We start from the raw sequence: 24,221 nt of genomic DNA, 5'->3' as shown, positions 1-24,221 counted from the left end.
AGCAGGCACTCAGCAGGTACATAGAGAATGAATGGAGCGGGCACTCAGTAGGCACATAGAGAGTGAATGGAGCGGGCACTCAGTAGGCACATAGAGAATGAATGAATGGAGCGGGCACTCAGCAGGCACATATAGAATGAATGAATGGAGCGGGCACTCAGTAGGCACATAGAGAATGAATGAATGGTGCGGGCACTCAGTAGGCACATAGAGAATGAATGAATGGAGCGGGCACTCAGCAGGCACATATAGAATGAATGAATGGAGCGGGCACTCAGTAGGCACATAGAGAATGAATGAATGGAGGCTTTCAGCAGGCACATGGAGAATGAGTGGAGCTGGCAATCAGCAGGCACATGGAGGATAAGTGGAGGAGGCACTCAGCAGGCACATAGAGAATGAGTGAAACCGGCAATCAGCAGGCACATAGAGAATAAGTGGAGCCGTCAATCGGCAGGGACATGGAGGATAAGTGGAGCAAGCACTCAGCAGGTACATAGAGAATGAATGAAGCGGGCACACAGAAGGGGCATAGAGAATAAGTGGAGCAGGCACTCAGCAGGCACATAGAGAATGAGTGGAGCGGGCACTCAGCAGGCACATAGAGAATGAGTGGAGCGGGCACTCAGCAGGGACATAGAGAATGAGTGGAGCGGGCACTCGGCAGGGACATGGAGAATGAGTGGAGCGGGCACTCAGCAGGCACATAGAGAATGAGTGGAGCGGGCACTCAGCAGGCACATAGAGAATGGGCGGGTTGTACAGGGCTTGGCATTCACAGCACTGTCAGATCTACAGCAGAGAAAACAGTTTTTGATCAAAACAGCAGCAAGTGAGTAACCACATCGTGCTGCGCTCAGATAGGGGAGCACAAACCTGGTGACAGATTCCCTTTTAAAAAAGAAAATAGTTTGTAAATAGCCTTTATTAAAAATGTGTCCCAGCTCCCATGCAGAGCTATGTGTCTCCACAGTAAAGGACAACACACAATCTTTGTAGTCTGACCCTGCAGTCACTCAGTTACTTTCCTCCACTACTTTTTCCTAACATCCATTTCTTATAGTAGCAGGAAGTAAGGAACAAATCAAGGAGACTGTCGGATCAGACTACACCGGGGTTATCTGCTGTCTGTTACCATGGACACACATAGATCCGTATAGATGACAAAACACTGAACACTATTTACAAAGTTGTTTTATTTCTTCATGGTAAATGCACTCAGAATCGTGAGTGCAGCTCTGGAGTATAATACAGGGTGTAACTAAGGATCAGTAATGTAATGTATGTACACAGTGACTGCACCAGCAGAATAGTGAGTGCAGCTCTGGAGTATAATACAGGATGTAACTAAGGATCAGTACAGGATCAGTAATGTAATGTATGTACACAGTGACTGTACCGGCAGAATAGTGAGTGCAGCTCTGGAGTATAATACAGGGTGTAACTAAGGATCAGTACAGGATCAGTAATGTAATGTATGTACACAGTGACTGCACCGGCAGAATAGTGAGTGCAGCTCTGGAGTATAATACGGGTGTAACTAAGGATCAGTACAGGATCAGTAATGTAATGTATGTACACAGTGACTGTACCGGCAGAATAGTGAGTGCAGCTCTGGAGTATAATACAGGATGTAACTCAGGATCAGTAATGTAATGTATGTACACAGTGACTGCACCAGCAGAATAGTGAGTGCAGCTCTGGAGTATAATACAGGCTGTAACTCAGGATCAGTAATGTAATGTATGTACACAGTGACTGCACCAGCAGAATAGTGAGTGCTGCTCTGGAGTATAATACAGGGTGTAACTAATGATCAGTACAGGATCAGTAATGTAATGTATGTACACAGTGACTGCACCGGCAGAATAGTGAGTGCAGCTCTGGAGTATAATACAGGATGTTACTCAGGATCAGTACAGGATCAGTAATGTAATGTATGTACACAGTGACTGCTGCAGCAGAATAGTGAGTGCAGCTCTGGAGTATAATACAGGATGTAACTCAGGATCAGTAATGTAATGTATGTACACAGTGACTGCACCAGCAGAATAGTGAGTGCTGCTCTGAAGTATAATACAGGATGTAACTCAGGATCAGTAATGTAATGTATGTACATAGTGACTGCTGCAGCAGAATAGTGAGTGCAGCTCTGAAGTATAATACAGGATGTAACTCAGGATCAGTAATGTAATGTATGTACACAGTGACTGCACCAGCAGAATAGTGAGTGCTGCTCTGAAGTATAATACAGGATGTAACTCAGGATCAGTAATGTAATGTATGTGCACAGTGACTGCACCAGCAGAATAGTGAGTGCAGCTCTGGAGTATAATACAGGATGTAACTCAGGATCAGTACAGGATCAGTAATGTAATGTATGTACACAGTGACTGCACCAGCAGAATAGTGAGTGCAGCTCTGGAGTATAATACAGGATGTAACTCCGGATCAGTACAGGATCAGTAATGTAATGTATGTACACAGTGACTGCACCAGCAGAATAGTGAGTGCAGCTCTGGAGTATAATACAGGATGTTACTCAGGATCAGTACAGGATCAGTAATGTAATGTATGTGCACAGTGACTGCACCAGCAGAATAGTGAGTGCAGCTCTGGAGTAGTACAGGATAAGTAATGCATTGTATTTATAATCTCCTTATGCTGACCATACAGGTGATGAGTTGCTTGTGTTCTTCCACTAATTAACTTGTCTTGTCAGTTTCTTAGATTTTTCTTTAATGTCCTAAACCTGAGCACTTGGATAAAAGATGAATGGAGTCAGATCTATGATTCAAATTACGTGAAGGAAAACTGGATTAATCCATTACTGAAGTGAGTATAATGTATCTTCTTGTAGCATGGAAGGAAGGGCTGGGCGCAGATTAGGGACACAAGCTCCTGTAAAGGGAACCTTTCAGGTGATTCATGCGGCCCAAACTTTCAGAGAAAATATACTGTGACGTCCCCAGATGGCTCTTCCCAGCGCTGCTGCAGGTGATTGATATGTCTCCCTCTCACTGTGGGAGAAACCTGTCAATCACCTCTAGCAGCGCTGGGAAGAGCCGGCATAGAGGGATCTGACGATTGTGGGGACCTAATATAGGCTCTCAGTCTTCAATCCTCCTACTACCTAGGACAGGGATGTCAAACTGAAGCACACAAAGGGCCAAAATGAAAAACTTGCACAAAGTCACGGGCCAACCAGTATACAGTATAATGGGCCCCACATAGTCCTCCATACAGAATAATGGGCCTCACATAGTCCTTCATACAGAATAATGGGCCTCACATAGTCCTTCATACAGAATAATGGGCCTCACATAGTCCTCCATACAGAATAATGGGCCCCACATAGTCCTTCATACAGAATAATGGGCCTCACATAGTCCTTCATACAGAATAATGGGCCCCTCATAGTCCTCCATACAGAATAATGGGCCTCACATAGTCCTTCATACAGAATAATGGGCCTCACATAGTCCTTCATACAGAATAATGGGCCCCACATAATCCTTCATACAGTCTAATTGTCCTCACATAGTCCTCCATACAGAATAATGGCCTCCACATAGTCCTCCATACAGTATAATGGGCCCCACATAGTCCTTCATACAGTATAATGGGCCCCACATAGTCCTCCATACAGAATAATGGGCCTCACATAGTCCTTCATACAGAATAATGGGCTCCACATAGTCCTTCATACAGAATAATGGGCCCCACATAATCCTTCATACAGTCTAATTGTCCTCACACAGTCCTCCATACAGAATAATGGGCCCCACATAGTCCTCCATACAGTATAATGGGCCCCACATAGTCCTCCATACAGAATAATTGCTCTACATAGTCCTCCATACAGAATAATGGGCCCCACATAATCCTCCATACAGAATAATGGCCCCACATAGTCCTCCATACAGAAAAATGGGCCCCACATAGTCCTCCATACAGTATAATGGCCACACATAGTCCTCTATTCAGCATGATGGCCCCACATAGTCCTCTATTCAGAATAATGGCGCCACATAGTCCTCCATACAGAATAATGGGCCCCACATAGTCCTCCATACAGTATAATGGCCCCACATAGTCCTCCATACAGTATAATGGCCCCACATAGTCCTCCATACAGTATAATGGCCCCACATAGTCCTCCATACAGAATAATGGCCCCACATAGTCATCCATACAGTACAATGGCCCCACATAGTCCTCCATACAGTATAATGGACCCCACATAGTCCTCCATACATAATAATGGCCCCACATAGTCATCCATACATAATAATGGCCCCACATAGTCCTCCATACAGAATAATGGGCCCACATAGTCCTCCATACAGAATAATGGCCCCATATAGTCATCCATACAGAATAAAGGGCCCCATATAGTCCTCCATACAGAATAAAGGGCCCCACATAGTCCTCCATACAGTATAATGGGCCCCACATAGACCTCCATACAGTATAATGGGCCCCACATAGTCCTCCATACAGAATAATGGGCCCCACATAGTCCTCCATACAGAATAATGGCCCCACATAGTCCTCCATACAGTATAATGGCCCCACATAGTCCTCCATACAGTATAATGGCCCCACATAGTCCTCCATACAGTATTATGGGCCCCACATAGTCCTCCTTACAGAATAATGGGCCCCACATAGTCCTCCATACAGTATAATGGTCCCACATAGTCCTCTATACAGTATAATGGCCCCACATGGTCCTCCATACAGAATAATGGCCCCACATAGTCCTCCATACAGTATAATGGCCCCACATAGTCCTCCATACAGTATAATGGCCCCACATAGTCCTCCATACAGTATAATGGCCCCACATAGTCCTCCATACAGTATAATGGCCCCACATAGTGCTGCATACATAATAATGGGCCCACATAGTCCTCCATACAGTATAATGGGCCCCACATAGTCCTCCATACAGAATAATGGCCCCACATAGTCCTCCATACAGTATAATGGCCCCACATAGTCCTCCATACAGTATAATGGCCCCACATAGTCCTCCATACAGTATTATGGGCCCCACATAGTCCTCCTTACAGAATAATGGGCCCCACATAGTCCTCCATACAGTATAATGGTCCCACATAGTCCTCTATACAGTATAATGGCCCCACATGGTCCTCCATACAGAATAATGGCCCCACATAGTCCTCCATACAGTATAATGGCCCCACATAGTCCTCCATACAGTATAATGGCCCCACATAGTCCTCCATACAGTATAATGGCCCCACATAGTCCTCCATACAGTATAATGGCCCCACATAGTGCTGCATACATAATAATGGGCCCACATAGTCCTCCATACAGTATAATGGGCCCACATAGTCCTCCATACAGTATAATGGGCCCCACATAGTCCTCCATACAGAATAATGGCCCCACATAGTCCTCCATACAGAATAATGGCCCCACATAGTCCTCCATACAGAATAATGGCCCCACATAGTCCTCCATACAGAATAATGGGCCCCACATAGACCTCCATACAGTATAATGGACCCCACATAGTTCTCCATACATAATAATGGCCCCACATAGTCATCCATACATAATAATGGCCCCACATAGTCCTCCATACAGAATAATGACTCCACATAGTCCTCCATACAGAATAATGGGCCCCACATAGTGCTGCATACAGAATAATGGCCCCACATAGTCCTCCATACAGTATAATGGGCCCACATAGTCCTCCATACAGTATAATGGGCCCACATAGTCCTCCATACAAAATAATGGGCCCCACATAGTGCTGCATACAGAATAATGGCCCCACATAGTCCTCCATACAGTATAATGGGCCCACATAGTCCTCCATACAGTATAATGGGCCCACATAGTCCTCCATACAGTATAATGGGCCCCACATAGACCTCCATACAGAATAATGGCCCCACATAGTCCTCCATACAGTATAATGGCCCCACATAGTCCTCCATACAGTATTATGGGCCCCACATAGTCCTCCATATAGAATAATGGGCCCACATAGTCCTTCATACAGTATAATGGGCCCACATAGTCCTCCATACAGTATAATGGCCCCACATAGTCCTCCATACAGTATAATGGCCCCACATAGTCCTCCATACAGTATAATGGCCCCACATAGTCCTCCATACAGTATAATGGCCCCACATAGTCATCCATACAGTATAATGGCCCCACATAGTCCTCCATACAGTATAATGGACCCCACATAGTTCTCCATACATAATAATGGCCCCACATAGTCATCCATACATAATAATGGCCCTACATAGTCCTCCAAACAGAATAATGAATCCACATAGTCCTCCATACAGAATAATGGGCCCCACATAGTGCTGCATACAGAATAATGGCCCCACATAGTCCTCCATACAGTATAATGGGCCCACATAGTCCTCCATACAGTATAATGGGCCCACATAGTCCTCCATACAAAATAATGGGCCCCACATAGTGCTGCATAAAGAATAATGGCCCCGCATAGTCCTCCATACAGTATAATGGCCCCACATAGTCCTCCATACAGTATAATGGGCCCACATAGTCCTCCATACAGTATAATGGGCCCACATAGTCCTCCATACAAAATAATGGGCCCCACATAGTGCTGCATACAGAATAATGGCCCCACATAGTCCTCCATACAGAATAATGGGCCCCACATAGTGCTGCATACAGAATAATGGCCCCACATAGTCCTCCATACAGTATAATGGGCCCCACATAGACCTCCATACAGTATAATGGGTCCCACATAGTCCTCTATACAGAATAATGGGACCCACATAGTCCTCCATACAGAATAATGGCCCCACATAGTCCTCCATACAGAGTAATGGCCCCACATAGTCCTCCATACAGTATAATGGCCCCACATAGTCCTCCATACAGAATAATGGCCCCACATATTCCTCCATACAGAATAATGGCCCCACATAGTCCTCCATACAGTATAATGGCCCCACATAGTCCTCCATACAGTATAATGGCCCCACATAGTCCTCCATACAGAATAATGGGCCCACATAGTCCTCCATACTGAATAATGGGCCCACATAGTCCTCCATACAGTATAATGGCCCCACATAGTCCTCCATACAGTATAATGGCCCTACATAGTCCTCTATACAGTATAATGGCCCCACATAGTCCTCCATACAGAATAATGGCCCCACATAGTCCTCCATACAGAATAATGGCCCCACATAGTCCTCCATACAGAATAATGGCCCCACATAGTCCTCCATACAGAATAATGACCCCACAAATTCCTCCATACGAAATAATGGGCCCCACATAGTGCTGCATACAGAATAATGGCCCCACATAGTCCTCCATATAGTATAATGGGCCCACATAGTCCTCCATACAGTATAATGGGCCCCACATAGACCTCCATACAGAATAATCGCCCCACATAGTCCTCCATACAGTATAATGGCCCCACATAGTCCTCCATACAGTATAATGGGCCCACATAGTCCTCCTTACAGTATAATGGGCCCCACATAGACCTCCATACAGTATAATGGACCCCACATAGTTCTCCATACATAATAATGGCCCCACATAGTCATCCATACATAATAATGGCCCCACATAGTCCTCCATACAGAATAATGACTCCACATAGTCCTCCATACAGAATAATGGGCCCCACATAGTGCTGCATACAGAATAATGGCCCCACATAGTCCTCCATACAGTATAATGGGCCCACATAGTCCTCCATACAGTATAATGGGCCCACATAGTCCTCCATACAAAATAATGGGCCCCACATAGTGCTGCATACAGAATAATGGCCCCACATAGTCCTCCATACAGTATAATGGGCCCACATAGTCCTCCATACAGTATAATGGGCCCACATAGTCCTCCATACAGTATAATGGGCCCCACATAGACCTCCATACAGAATAATGGCCCCACATAGTCCTCCATACAGTATAATGGCCCCACATAGTCCTCCATACAGTATTATGGGCCCCACATAGTCCTCCATATAGAATAATGGGCCCACATAGTCCTTCATACAGTATAATGGGCCCACATAGTCCTCCATACAGTATAATGGCCCCACATAGTCCTCCATACAGTATAATGGCCCCACATAGTCCTCCATACAGTATAATGGCCCCACATAGTCCTCCATACAGTATAATGGCCCCACATAGTCATCCATACAGTATAATGGCCCCACATAGTCATCCATACAGTATAATGGCCCCACATAGTCCTCCATACAGTATAATGGACCCCACATAGTTCTCCATACATAATAATGGCCCCACATAGTCATCCATACATAATAATGGCCCTACATAGTCCTCCAAACAGAATAATGAATCCACATAGTCCTCCATACAGAATAATGGGCCCCACATAGTGCTGCATACAGAATAATGGCCCCACATAGTCCTCCATACAGTATAATGGGCCCACATAGTCCTCCATACAGTATAATGGGCCCACATAGTCCTCCATACAAAATAATGGGCCCCACATAGTGCTGCATACAGAATAATGGCCCCGCATAGTCCTCCATACAGTATAATGGCCCCACATAGTCCTCCATACAGTATAATGGGCCCACATAGTCCTCCATACAGTATAATGGGCCCACATAGTCCTCCATACAAAATAATGGGCCCCACATAGTGCTGCATACAGAATAATGGCCCCACATAGTCCTCCATACAGAATAATGGGCCCCACATAGTGCTGCATACAGAATAATGGCCCCACATAGTCCTCCATACAGTATAATGGGCCCCACATAGACCTCCATACAGTATAATGGGTCCCACATAGTCCTCTATACAGAATAATGGGACCCACATAGTCCTCCATACAGAATAATGGCCCCACATAGTCCTCCATACAGAGTAATGGCCCCACATAGTCCTCCATACAGTATAATGGCCCCACATAGTCCTCCATACAGAATAATGGCCCCACATATTCCTCCATACAGAATAATGGCCCCACATAGTCCTCCATACAGTATAATGGCCCCACATAGTCCTCCATACAGTATAATGGCCCCACATAGTCCTCCATACAGAATAATGGGCCCACATAGTCCTCCATACTGAATAATGGGCCCACATAGTCCTCCATACAGTATAATGGCCCCACATAGTCCTCCATACAGTATAATGGCCCTACATAGTCCTCTATACAGTATAATGGCCCCACATAGTCCTCCATACAGAATAATGGCCCCACATAGTCCTCCATACAGAATAATGGCCCCACATAGTCCTCCATACAGAATAATGGCCCCACATAGTCCTCCATACAGAATAATGACCCCACAAATTCCTCCATACGAAATAATGGGCCCCACATAGTGCTGCATACAGAATAATGGCCCCACATAGTCCTCCATATAGTATAATGGGCCAACATAGTCCTCCATACAGTATAATGGGCCCCACATAGACCTCCATACAGAATAATCGCCCCACATAGTCCTCCATACAGTATAATGGCCCCACATAGTCCTCCATACAGTATTATGGGCCCCACATAGTCCTCCATACAGAATAATGGGCCCACATAGTCCTCCATACAGTATAATGGCCCCACATAGTCCTCCATACAGTATAATGGCCCCACATAGTCCTCCATACAGTATAATGGCCCCACATAGTCCTCCATACAGTATAATGGCCCCACATAGTCCTCCATACAGAATAATGGCCCCACATAGTCATACATACAGTATAATGGACCCCACATAGTTCTCTATACATAATAATGGCCCCACATAGTCATCCATACATAATAATGGCCCCACATAGTCCTCCATACAGAATAATGACTCCACATAGTCCTTCATACAGAATAATGGGCCCCACATAGTGCTGCATACAGAATAATGGCCCCACATAGTCCTCCATACAGTATAATGGCCCCACATAGTCCTCCATACAGTATAATGGGCCCACATAGTCCTCCATACAGAATAATGGCCCCACATAGTCATCCATACAGTATAATGGGCCCACATAGTCCTCCATACAGTATAATGGGCCCACATAGTCCTCCATACAGTATAATGGGCCCACATAGTCCTCCATACAGTATAATGGGCCCACATAGTCCTCCATACAGTATAATGGGCCCACATAGTCCTCCATACAGTATAATGGGCCCCACATAGTCCTCCATACAGTATAATGGGCCCACATAGTCCTCCATACAGTATAATGGGCCCACATAGTCCTCCATACAGAATAATGGGCCCACATAGTCCTCCATACAGTATAATGGGCCCACATAGTCCTCCGTACAGTATAATGGGCCCACATAGTCCTCCATACAGTACAATGGCCCTACATAGTCCTCCATACAGTATAATGGCCCCACATAGTCCTCCATACAGAATAATGGCCCCACATAGTCCTCCATACAGAATAATGGCCCCACATAGTCCTCCATACAGTATAATGGCCCCACATAGTCCTCCATACAGTATAATGGCCCCACATAGTCCTCCATACAGTATAATGGCCCCACATAGTCCTCCATACAGAATAATGGGCCCACATAGTCCTCCATACTGAATAATGGGCCCACATAGTCCTCCATACAGTATAATGGCCCCACATAGTCCTCCATACAGTATAATGGCCCTACATAGTCCTCTATACAGTATAATGGCCCTACATAGTCCTCCATACAGTATAATGGCCCCACATAGTCCTCCATACAGTATAATGGGCCCACATAGTCCTCCATACAGTATAATGGGCCCACATAGTCCTCCATACAGAATAATGGCCCCACATAGTCCTCCATACAGTATAATGGCCCCACATAGTCATCCATACAGTATAATGGCCCCACATAGTCCTCCATACAGAATAATGGGCCCACATAGTCCTCCATACAGAATAATGGGCCCACATAGTCCTCCATACAGAATAATGGGCCCACATAGTCCTCCATACAGTATAATGGCCCCACATAGTCCTCCATACAGTATAATGGCCCCACATAGTCCTCCATACAGTATAATGGCCCCACATAGTCCTCCATACAGTATAATGGGCCCACATAGTCCTCCATACTGAATAATGGGCCCACATAGTCCTCCATACAGTATAATGGGCCCACATAGTCCTCCATACAGAATAATGGGCCCACATAGTCCTTCATACAGTATAATGGGCCCACATAGTCCTATATACAGTATAATGGGCCCACATAGTCCTCTATACAGAATAATGGGCCCACATAGTCCTCCATACAGAATAATGGCCCCACATAGTCCTCCATACAGTATAATGGCCCCACATAGTCCTCCATACAGTATAATGGCCCCACATAGTCCTCCATACAGTATAATGGGCCCACATAGTCCTCCATACAGAATAATGGGCCTACATATGGGTTGTGGTTCTGGTGTTGCGGACCAAATAAAACCGCCCTGCGGGCCAGAGCTTGGCGTGTATAACCTAGGCGCATGGGCTATAGAATTACCACGTTAAAAAAATATATAAAAAGGGCACAAAAAATCTAAAAATAAATAATAAAATAAATATATACAGTATTTTTTTCTATTTTTTTATATTACTGTGTAGAAAGTTAAACCTGTCTCTGAAATAAAGTTAATGTTATTTTCATCTAATAGTGATCGCTGTAAAGCTATGTTCACACGCAGTGTCTTTGTCTTCAGCTAAACCTGCTCTCTTGGCATTAAAAATGCTGCAGATTTTAGTGTATTTTTGTGTTTTTTTATGCTCTTTTTAGCTGCTTTTTTCGAGCGGATTACATGTGATTTGTCTACAGGACATGTTTAATAAAGTTAGTTTCTTTCTACAAAAATCGCAATAAACGCTGCAATTTTTTTTGCACTTTCTCATTGCTTTCGATGGGTGAAAAAAATACTGAAAAATCTGTGAAAGAATTTATATATAATAATAATAGTAATAATAAAAAAAAAGTATTTGGGCCTTACTCACCATCCCCTGGTCCAGCACTGATTCTCCGCCTCTACTTCTGTTTTCTGTTATTGCCTGAAGCCCTGACGTCACATCTTTGAGTTCAGCTTGTCTGCCAGACATAACAGCATGAGCAGTGATTGTCTGCAGCGCTGTCGATCTGACATCAGTGCTGCAGACAATAACATACATTGGGAGTTGTAGCGGAGACTCAGCTCTGGACCTGGGGAGGGTGAGTATTTTTTTGACAACCTGCAGCCAGGGCACAGGGGTTTTCCTAAACTGTATTCATTGCTGATCGTCTCACTCTGTTATACACTGCGATGAGTGCACGTTTTTTTCTCCACTAGGTGGCAACCTGAAGTGCTGAACTTAATAGATTCCATTGATAGTAAGATGGCGGACGGTCCGGATATAATAAAAGGCTCTAAAGTGACGGAAGTGAAGGAGTTCAGTATAACAAAGCCGAAGCCCAGAACTCTGCCGCTGCCACAGAAAATACCCGTCCAAAAGCTTCACCAGCCGGTCAGTGGTCGCCCACTAGGGGGCGTTATACAGTGCGGGGCAGAAGATGGGACTGACACTCGCTGCTCCTGCTTTATAGAACAGCGAGGTTCTTCAGCAGCTGCAGTTGTGTATTCAGATTTGTGTCCCAGAACCTGTCTACCACTGTGTCTATTAACCCCACAGTCAGGGACTGCACTGCAATACCACGCACAACCTGTAGGCAGGGATAGCGCTGTTCTTGTTTTATTTCTAATCCTGTATAATCCTTTTAAAGGCTGATAAAGTGATGGCGTCTGATATCATTTGCCATCTCCTCCTGGTTGGGTCCAACGTCCCCATAATCCAGGGACTGAAGAGATCGCTCTGGTTTAGCGCTGCATGCTCATCAAAGCTTGCACGGATAAACAGTTAGGGGGCGCCACAGTCACTGAGTTCTGCTGAGCCTTCATTCTTAGGTTCTGTTTTAGTGATAGAATATCACCTCAGCTGCTGCAGAACCTCATAATACACCTCAGCTGCTGCAGAACCTCATAATACACCTCAGCTGCTGCAGAACCTCATAATACACCTCAGCTGCTGCAGAACCTCATAATATACCTCAGCTGCTGCAGAACCTAATAATACATCTCATCTGCTGCAGAACCTCCATAATACACCTCAGCTGCTGCAGAACCTCCATAATACACCTCAGCTGCTGCAGAACCTCATAATACACCTCAGCTGCTGCAGAACCTCATAATACACCTCAGCTGCTGCAGAACCTCCATAATACACCTCAGCTGCTGCAGAACCTCATAATACACCTCAGCTGCTGCAGAACTACAGAATACACCTCAGCTGCTGCAGAAACTCATAATACACCTTAGCTGCTGCAGAACTACAGAATACACCTCAGCTGCTGCAGAACCTCATAATATACATCAGCTACCGCAGAACCTCATAATACACCTCCGCTGCAGTACATCAGAATACACCTCAGCTGCTGCACAACCTCCTAATACACACCTCAGAAGTTGTGTGTAATGTGAGGTTCTGCAGCAGCTGGGGTGGGTATAATGGGGTTCTGCAGCAGCTGAGGTGTGTATTACAATAGAAAGTGTCTGCATCTGTAAATGATGAGGAATCATGGACCTGTATAAATCCCCGTTCTGGCCTCATGTTGACCCTGAGGGTCCTGACCGGTCAGAATGGGGTTGTGTTACTTTGAGCATTATTCATGAAGAAGATGGACAGGAGAACAGAAGGACGGAGGGAAAGGAGGACGGGGGCAAAGGAGGACGGGGGCAAAGGAGGACAGCAGAACCAGAGGAAAGGAGGATGGAAGGAAAGGAGGATGGGAGGACGGGAGGAAAGGAAGACAGGGGGAAAGGAGGATGGGGCAAAGGAAGACAGCAGAATGGGAGGAAAGGAGGATGGGAGGATCAGGGAAAGGAGGATGGGGCAAAGGAGGACGGGAAAGGAGGACAGAGGAAAGGAGGATGGGGCAAAGTAGGACGGGAGGGAAGGAGGACGGGGGGAATGGAGGACGGGGCAAAGAAGGACAGGAGGATGGGGGGAAAGGAGGATGGGGGGAAAGGAGGATGGGGTGGGGGGACAAGAGGTGCAGACATGAGCATCCTTATTATTATAAGGAATGTAAGTGGTGATGGCCGAGCCGCGGGGAATATTCACACACGGGAAGGGTCTCCTGTCCGCATTATGATATCAGTAGTTGTCTCAGTATTTGCTATAAATGTCCGCCATCTCTGCACACAGGTTCCCAACACCACGTACAAAAGTCCCAAAGACCAAGACGTTCTTCAAGGGAAGAAACTGAGAAACCGTAAGAAAGCAGAGGTGGGTTACATGTAAATAATCTACTCCCTCCAGGCGGGTGAGGACACAATGCAGGATAGATCATGTGGTGCCGATGAGGACCGGAATGGCGCTGAGACCAGGAGAAAGCGGCAATGGGAACGTGAATCAGTGCCAGCACTTCATACACAATAATCACTAAAATGGGGACAAAAGATTACATTTATCACCGGAGTGCTACTTTGCTAAATTTTCCCCAAAGTACATTCATGAGAAATTTGCAGTGTCAGCAATAACACTGGAGAGATCACGCAGATCCCTCCACTGCCACCAATTTGTCAGGGGACGCAACTCCTCCAATTATCAGGACAATTACGCAATTGACTGATGAGTGATGGATGAGGCTGCAGCTGCTTCCACTAATAAGGCCGGTTATTAGGAAACTCACAGTGAGCATATAGTATATACTCCTCTGATTTCAACACATGAAATATATATACACTACCGTTCAAAAGTTTGGGGTCACCCAGACAATTTTGTGTTTTCCATGAAAACTCATACTTTTATTTATCAAATGAGTTGCAAAATGAATAGAAAATATAGTCCAGACATTGACATGGTTAGAAATAATGATTTTTATTAGAAAGAATAATTTTCTCCTTCAAACTTTGCTTTCGTCACAGAGTGCTCCTTTGCAGCTATTCCAGCATTGCAGACCTTTGGCATTCTAGCTGTTACTTTGCTGAGGTAATCTTGAGAAATTTCCCCCCATGCTTCCTGAAGCCCCTCCACAAGTTGGATTGGCTTGATGGGCACTTTTTTGGTACCATACGGTCAAGCTGCTCCCACAACAGCTCAATGGGGTTGAGATCTGGTGACTGCGCTGGCCACTCCATTACAGATAGAATACCAGCTGCCTGCTTCTTCCCTAAATAGTTCATGCATAATTTGGAGGTGTGCTTTGGGTCATTATCCTGTTGTAGGATGAAATTGGCTCCAATCAAGCAGTGTCCTCAGGGTATGGCATGGCGTTGCAAAATGGAGTGATAGCCTTCCTTATTCAAAATCCCATTTACCTTGTACAAATCTCCCATGTTACCAGCACCAAAGCAACCCAAGACCATCATGTTACCTCCACCATGCTTGACAGATGGCGTCAGGCACTCTTCCAGCATATTTTCAGTTGTTCTGCATCTTACAAATGTTCTTCTGTGTGATCCAAATTCCTCAAACTTTGATTCGTCTGTCCATAAAACTTTTTTCCAATCTTCCTCTGTCCAATGTTTGTGTTCTTTTGTGCATATTAATCTTTTCCTTTTATTAGCCAGTCTCAGAGGTTGCTTTTTCTTTGCCACTTTGCCCTGAAGGCCAGCATCCCAGAATCGCCTCTTCACTGTAGACATTGACGCTGGCGTTTTGCGTATACTATTTAATGAAGCTGCCTGTTGAGGAGTTGTGAGGTGTCGATTTCTCAAACTAGAGACTCTAATGTACTTGTCTTGTTGCTCAGTTGTGCAGCGGGGCCTCCCACTTCTCTTTCTACTCAGGTTAGAGCCTGTTTGTGCTCTCCTTTGAAGGGAGTAGTACACACCGTTGTAGGAAATCTTCAGTTTCTTGGCAATTTCTCCCATGGAATAGCCTTCATTTCTAAGAACAAGAATAGACTGTCGAGTTTCACATGAAAGTTCTCTTTTTCTGGCCATTTTGAGAGTTTCATAGAACAAACAAATGTAATGCTCCAGATTCTCAACTAGCTCAAAGGAAGGTCAATTTTATAGCTTCTCAAATCAGCCAAACCGTTTTTAGCTGGGCTAACATACTTGTGCAAGGGTTTTCTAGGGTTTTCTAAACATCCATTAGCCTTCTTATGTGGCGCCCCTGGGGGTTCAGTCGCCACAGGGGTACTGCACCTCAGACCGAGGTGTGGTATCTCCTCTCTGAGGTAAGGGTGGAGCACCTCTCGGGACTCAGCCATCCATTCAAAACTACACCACTCCTGTCCTGAGGGGGCTTTAAGGCACCATAGTGCTGCCCCAGCCGGGATAGAGGAGATGGGGGGAACCAAAAGATAGGGGGAACCATGTAGTGGGTGAGGGTGGAGGACGCACTTTAGGTTACACTCATTCTATCATATTTAATCAATGGCCATCTTAGGTTCAAGGTCCTTTGATTGTGGTCTTCATCACTGAACGTGGTTTTCCGGTGGAACCTGCAGCTGACAGGAGATACACGGTCTCCGGCCTTGAGGCGAGGAGCGGGCTAGAGTTAACGGCTATCTCTACCCGGTCAAGGTCCCTACCTAAGAAGGCCTGGAGGGGAGCAGAGGAGACAAGCTCCACAGGTAAAAGGATCCCAGGGGATGCAGATGGAGCGGCATACCCCACCTGTCCTCACTATTCTGGCCTAGTCAGAGATTTCTGCTGCAAAAGGGGTACCGGCCCCCGATATCTGGCTTTGTTACTTCATGTCCTAGTCAGAAAAGCCCGGAGGCTTAGAGGATCCCACTGGGTAACGGATGGAGCGGAGTTGCCACCCATACCCTTGTTCTGTGTAAAGCCAGAGGGAGACCCAGCCTTGTAACACGCACCACATACGGACATGAGAGGACCTAGTGGGAAAGTCTAGGAACACTCTGGTGCAGGGGGTCCTGATTGATGCACCTGAACTACCCGGAGTATGCTGAACCACTTCCTGGTGGCCGCAGCGCGCCGTGAGGAGCAAGGAGAAACCTTGCAGCTGACACCTAACAACATGAGTAAAGCTTGGAAAACTGCATCCATTGCCGCCGGTCCCTTATTTTAGCGCAACACCACACCGTACCACCCACTACGACCCCCCTGATCCGTCTTCTCTGCCCTGAGGCCCTGCTCCGCCTGTGGGGAGTAGTACCATCTTCTGCTGCCACGACATCCCGCCTCAGAGGACTACCGCAGCGCTGGTGGCAAATCACCAGGCACCACAGGTGGCGTAGTCATTACATCCACTCGATTACCACCGTCCCTCCTGTCCCTTATTTTTACTGTGATGACCCTGGGCGACTGCATCCACCTTACACCAGGAGGCCCGGTTCCGAGTACCCCCGTCTCTCAGGGTAGGGCCAGCGAGCGGGAGCGAGGCGTCACACTTACACAGTTAGCAAACACAATGTACCATTAAAATACTGGAGTGGTGGTTGCTGGAAATGGGCCTCTATGCACCTATGTAGATACTGCAATAAAAACAAGACGTTTGCAGCTAGAATAGTCATTTACCACATTAACAATGTATAGAGTGTATTTCTGATTCATTTAATGTTAGCTTCATTGAAAAAAAATGTGCTTTTCTTTCAAAAATAATGAAATTTCTAAATGACCCCAGACTTTTGAACGGTAGTGTAAATATTGTGGTAGATCGGCTCACTCGGCTGCACATAGAGGTAGACACAGGAACACTGGTTCTTCAAATATTCCACTGGTTTTATTAAAAGTACAGCATAAAACCAGTGCAGAGTTAGCAAAACAAATACGGCCTTCCCGGCTTAACAGGAAAACAAAACATAACATATGGCATAGGCTTTGTTGCTACGGGAATTCGTCCGCTTCAGGAACAATCAACACAAGGTCTAGCTTTCCTTAACACAAAAACACAGCTCCAGAACTTTTACCTCCAGACTCACGCCACACACTGCTCTAGAAAGCTGGGTATTTATCCTCTGGACTCCTCCCACTCTACAGCTGCTCAATCATCCTAGCACTAAACATAGCTGATTAACTCCTCTCAGCACTTGTGCTGGATGATTTTTACTGAATATATTACTGTATATTACTGAAACTAACAACCTCAGTGCTACATATCTCCCCTTTAGTACTTTGTCAGCGACTTTGTCACAATATATACCCCCGATACGGTAACTGCCAACTCCACAATAACAAAATGAACTACTAGCTGCCACTACCAAAAGGTTTTACAGGCCGATTGGACACCCTTTACCGGAAGCGTATTGCTTAAGGGGTGCTGTTTCCATTTTCTAGATTTCATCTGGAAAAGTAGGCAGTGTTTTTAAAAATATACAAGACAATACAAAATGGGAACAAAACAATACGATATAAACAATTACATATAATAGAGATAAAAAAGTACTAAACCTGGGTAACAGAAATGACTCAGAGCTTAGCGGAGGTACTCCTTTAGGAAACGGGCATAACTACAGCAAGCTGTGCCTTCCAGGACTGACAAATGACCAAAACCCAAACTCTGATTTTTATTAGATCACGGTTACGCCCTCATGCCTCTCTTTGGTGAGCTCATATGGGGTCTGGTCATGGGATGTACTAGGTCTTTTAGAAGGTTATGAGATTCCCAACTATCAGGATATCTTCACCCCTGGAGGTCCCAGACGGTGATATTGTTGTCATGTTTCCTATTACTATTTTACCTTTCTATAGAGATGAAATATGGCATGGATAGCATCATCCATCCTGACGATTATAAGTTGGAGGCGTTTAGTCGCCCTTACGCTGATGTGAGTGATTGTGTTATGTTTGTCCTTTCACTACGATGGCGAAAATATATCTGTCATAAATATCGGATCAATGCAAATCCCAATATTCATCACTGACCACTGGCTCCAGAAAGTATGAGAAAATTTGTTTGAACAAAGAAAGCTAATTCCTTTGAACAGAGGAAACCCCTGTAGTTTTCTGCCTCTGAGTATACGAATCCTAGGTTTGTTGGCTAGTTCTCATCAGATCCCCTTGTGGTAATTACCTGTTCACGGCAGGAGGTCCTACTTCAATGGAGGTTCTCACTTCCCCTGTTATAAATAATAAAATATGTTCAATGTGAGAATGATATGTCCTCACTCCGGAGATGTCTTTATGGATTTTACAATTTTTCTCTACTACATGCGGTATCTATTGAAGGGGTGCCGGAATATTCACAGCCATAACTTGAAGCGTCTAGTCTCAAATAGAAAATATTTAATTGTGGAGACCCTCAAGCACCAGGGTCCAAGTGTTCCTACCTGTTTGGCCCCCCTATAGTTTTTCCCATGGGGATAGGTCATCCTCACGGCTGAAGGTGGAAGCTGCCCGTGGCCAATAATACCATAGACTAAGGTGCCGTGTCCCTCATCAGAATTGCCAGCGTTACTTTCCCTGTTAATTATTTTGGCCGGGTCTTGTCAATTCCTCTTTTGCAACGTGTCAGCATACGTGATAAACGCCGTCCTGACAGGGAACACTGCAAGGACGATTGTTCTCTGTATAAAAGCTGTTAAATCAACAGAGCAGCTCGTCAATAGGAACAGCCCCATTACTGCGATTACCGATAGACGGCAGAAAAAGCCTCCATACAGCACGATTCTGCCCACGTCTGACAATGGACAGGCACCTCAGCTATTCAGGGGGATCATCACTCCGAACACTGACCGGACCCACAACACCGTCCTCTGTACACAGCTCCCCGCACTGACACTGCTGACCTGGGAGAGATTGGATGGCAGCGCAAGGACAGGTAGACCAGCTGTATAGGCGTAGGTCAGAGACAAAACAGAGGTAAAGAGAGGTAGGACACAAGACAAAAAGAGGGAGCAGGGTAGAAGTATGTGCAGGGTAGCAGGAAAGGGAAGTGCAGGGTGGCAATAAAAGGACATGCAGGGTGGAAGTAGATGAATGTGCAGCGTGGCAGTGGAAGTATATGCAGGGTGTCACTAGATGGGTAACAGTAGAGAGGCGGGCAGGATATCAGTAGATGGACGCCCAGAGAGAGCAGTAGAGGGTCTTCTAGAGATAGCAGTATATGGACGACCAGAGAGAGCAGTAGGTGGTCGTGCAGAGATAGCAGTGTCTGGACGTGCAGAGATAGCAGTGTCTGGCCATGCAGAGATAGCAGTAGATGGTCGTGCAGAGAATGCAGTAGAGGGTCTTGCAGAGATAGCAGTAGATGGTCTTGCGGAGATAGCAGTAGATGGTCGTGCAGAGATAGCAGAAGGTGGTCGTGCAGAGAATGCAGTAGATGGTCGTGCAGAGATAGCAGTAGGTGGTCGTGCAGAGAATGCAGTAGATGGTCGTGCAGAGAATGCAGTAGATGGTCGTGCAGAGAATGCAGTAGATGGTCGTGCAGAGAATGCAGTAGATGATCGTGCAGAGAATGCAGTAGATGATCGTGCAGAGAATGCAGAAGGTGGTCGTGCAGAGAATGCAGTAGATGGTCGTGCAGAGAATGCAGTAGATGGTCGTGCAGAGAATGCAGTAGATGGTCGTGCAGAGAATGCAGTAGATGATCGTGCAGAGATAGCAGTAGGTGGTCGTGCAGAGATAGCAGTAGATGGTCGTGCAGAGATAGCAGTAGGTGGTCGTGCAGAGATAGCAGTAGGTGGTCGTGCAGAGATAGCAGTAGGTGGTCGTGCAGAGATAGCAGTAGGTGGTCGTGCAGAGATAGCAGTAGGTGGTCGTGCAGAGATAGCAGTAGGTGGTCGTGCAGAGATAGCAATAGATGGTCGTGCAGAGATAGCAGTAGATGGTCATGCAGAGATAGCAGTGTCTTGACGTGCAGAGATAGCAATAGACGGTCGTGCGGAGATAGCAATAGACGGTCGTGCAGAGATAGCAGTAGACGGTCGTGCAGAGATAGCAGTGTCTGGACGTGCAGAGATAGCAGTGTCTGGACGTGCAGAGATAGCAGTGTCTGGACGTGCAGAGATAGCAGTGTCTGGACGTGCAGAGATAGCAGTAGAGGGTCTTGCAGAGATAGCAGTGTCTGGACGTGCAGAGATAGCAGTAGAGGGTCTTGCAGAGATAGCAGTGTCTGGACGTGCAGAGATAGCAATAGACGGTCGTGCGGAGATAGCAATAGACGGTCGTGCAGAGATAGCAGTAGATGGTCGTGCAGAGATAGCAGTGTCTGGACGTGCAGAGATAGCAGTGTCTGGACGTGCAGAGATAGCAGTGTCTGGACGTGCAGAGATAGCAGTGTCTGGACGTGCAGAGATAGCAGTGTCTGGACGTGCAGAGATAGTTGTGTCTGGACGTGCAGAGATAGCAGTAGAGGGTCTTGCAGAGATAGCAGTAGATGGTCGTGCAGAGATAGCAGAAGGTGGTCGTGCAGAGAATGCAGTAGATGGTCGTGCAGAGATAGCTGAAGGTGGTCGTGCAGAGAATACAGAAGGTGGTCGTGCAGAGAATGCAGTAGATGGTCATGCAGTATATGATCGTGCAGAGATAGCAGTAGATGGTCGTGCAGAGATAGCAGAAGGTGGTCGTGCAGAGATAGCAGTAGGTGGTCGTGCAGAGATAGCAGTAGATGGTCGTGCAGAGGATGCAGTAGATGGTCGTGCAGAGATAGCAGAAGGTGGTCGTGCAGAGATAGCAGTTGATGGTTGTGGAGAGAGCAGAAGGTGATCGTGCAGAGATAGCAGTGTCTGGACGTGCAGAGATAGCAGTAGGTGGTCGTGCAGAGATAGCAGTAGGTGGTCGTGCAGAGATAGCAGTAGATGGTCGTGCAGAGGATGCAGTAGATGGTCGTGCAGAGATAGCAGAAGGTGGTCGTGCAGAGATAGCAGTTGATGGTTGTGGAGAGAGCAGAAGGTGATCGTGCAGAGATAGCAGTGTCTGGACGTGCAGAGATAGCAGTAGGTGGTCGTGCAGAGATAGCAGAAGGTGGTCGTGCAGAGATAGCAGAAGGTGGTCGTGCAGAGATAGCTGAAGGTGGTCGTGCAGGGAAACAGTTGAGGGACTTGCAAAGTTTTTAAAAACAAAACAAGTTAAAACAACAAAATAAGTTAAACCAATTAATAATAAAACTGAAGAAATATTATTTCTCTTCTACAGACTTACAATGACTCCAAAATATGCGACATATTGATATTTGGAATATTTGTGAGACCCATCGGGAGTGTTAATAGGTGTTGACCCTCAGGGTTGCTGCCCCCCAGCTTGTACTGTTCCCAGTTTGCCTCTACAGTGCATGGTCATCCATGCAGTAAATACTTTCATAGATGCGCCATCTAGTGGACAAATCATACATCGCAGGGGCGTAAGTTTTTTTGATTATTAAGTTATTATGATCCAGTGTAATGAAAGTTATTTCAGTAATAAATCATCCAAAACATACTTTGTGGTCAGTTCATATCACCTGTATTCAGCTAGATGTCTCTGTTTTGCTCAGAAGCCATGAAAAAATGGAATTTTGTGCCAAGTCTGCCAGTGCAGGAACTACCCTTTGCACGGGCTCTCCTCTCTGGCTGATACAAGGCACATCCTTAGCAGGGAGATTTTGCTGTGACGTCTGTATGCCCTTCCGTCTTTATGATGTGTATTATCTTCTCATTCTTCATTTCAGGAGCTGTTAATGGAAGCAAACATGGGGCAGTTCAATTGCGCCAACCCCGAGAAGTCAGAGAAAACCAAAGTAAGTGCAATGCCCCGTGGGTACAGCAGCGCCATCTTGACCTTTCCCCATCCATGAATAATCCCTATTGGATCAACAGGTAGGAACAAGCCCTGTGAAGGAGCTTCCCCACTGCTGTAAGTGCCAGCATTTCACTAGGACATCAGTGGAGTCTGATTGCTGGGACAACCCTTAAAGAGGACCATTATACTGTATGGAGGACTATGTGGAACCCATTATACTGTATGGAGGACTAGGTGAGGCCCATTATTCTGTATGGAGGACTATGTGAGGCCCATTATACTGTATGGAGGACTATGTGAGGCCCATTATACTGTATGGAGGACTATGTGGGCCCATTATACTGTATGGAGGACTATGTGGGCCCATTATACTGTATGGAGGACTATGTGAGGCCCATTATACTGTATGGAGGACTATGTGAGGCCCATTATACTGTATGGAGGACTATGTGAGGCCCATTATACTGTATGGAGGACTATGTGGAACCCATTATACTGTATGGAGGACTATGTGGGCCCATTATACTGTATGGAGGACTATGTGAGGCCCATTATACTGTATGGAGGACTATGTGGGCCCATTATACTGTATGGAGGACTATGTGAGGCCCATTATACTGTATGGAGGACTATGTGAGGCCCATTATACTGTATGGAGGACTATGTGAGGCCCATTATTCTGTATGGAGGACTATGTGGAACCCATTATACTGTATGGAGGACTATGTGGGGCCATTACACTGTATGGAGGACTATGTGTGGCCCATTATACTGTACGGAGGACTATGTGGAACCCATTATACTATATGGATGACTATATGGGGCCCATTATACTGTATGGAGGATTATGTGGGGCCATTATTCTGTATGGAGGATTATGTTGGGCCATTATTCTGTATGGAGGATTATGTGGAGTGATTATTCTGTATGGAGGATTATGTGGGGCCCAGTATTCTGGTTGAAGGACTATGTGGGGCCCAATATTCTGGTTGGAGGACTATGTGGGGCCCATTATTCTATATGGAGGACTATGTGGGCCCATTATTCTGTATGGAGGACTATGTGGGGCCCATTATACTGTATGGAGGACTATGTAAGGCCCATTATACTGTATGGAGGACTATGGGGGGTCATTATTCTGTATGGAGGACTATGTGAGGCCCATTATACTATATGGACGACTGTGTGGGGCCCATTATTCTGTATGGAGGACTATGTGGGGCCATTATACTGTATGGAGGACTGTGTTGGGCCCATTATACTATATGGAGGACTATATGGGGCCCATTATTCTGTATGGAGGACTATGTGGGGCCATTATACTGTATAGTGGTTGACCTGCGACTTTGTCTAAGTTTTTCATTTTGGCCCTCTGTGAGTTTGACATCCCTGATCTGGACCATTGCTTTCTATTGAAGTGGCGCACAGACAACCTCTTGTTATTGTGGACACCCCCTCAAGATATGACACTAGTTTTTTTATATTTGCAGTAGATTGTTACTACCAATCCATTACCTTTGGAACACTATTCATAGATGGAAGA

General features: G+C 45.9%; 1 protein-coding gene across 4 annotated transcripts in view; it reads left to right on the top strand.

The window, feature by feature from the left end:
- LOC141162527 (cilia- and flagella-associated protein 99-like) overlaps positions 1 to 24,221 on the top strand; it is an 89,996-nt gene that overhangs the window by 33,533 nt on the left and 32,242 nt on the right. For all 4 annotated transcript variants that reach the window (XM_073648749.1, XM_073648724.1, XM_073648732.1 and 1 more), the window contains 4 exons: positions 2,723 to 2,835; positions 12,338 to 12,512; positions 14,250 to 14,330; positions 22,608 to 22,676. In XM_073648749.1, coding sequence (XP_073504850.1) covers positions 2,723 to 2,835; positions 12,338 to 12,512; positions 14,250 to 14,330; positions 22,608 to 22,676 — 438 coding nt within the window. The remainder of the gene's footprint in view (positions 1 to 2,722; positions 2,836 to 12,337; positions 12,513 to 14,249; positions 14,331 to 22,607; positions 22,677 to 24,221) is intronic.

Source organism: Phyllobates terribilis, unplaced genomic scaffold (genome assembly GCF_046119375.1).
Source record: "Phyllobates terribilis strain yellow unplaced genomic scaffold, ASM4611937v1 Scaffold_1__5_contigs__length_1240528914, whole genome shotgun sequence".
In the NCBI taxonomy this organism is placed as follows: domain Eukaryota; kingdom Metazoa; phylum Chordata; class Amphibia; order Anura; family Dendrobatidae; genus Phyllobates; species Phyllobates terribilis.
The sequence above is the reverse complement of the archived record's forward strand: the minus strand, read 5'-3'. Positions and strand labels throughout refer to the sequence as shown.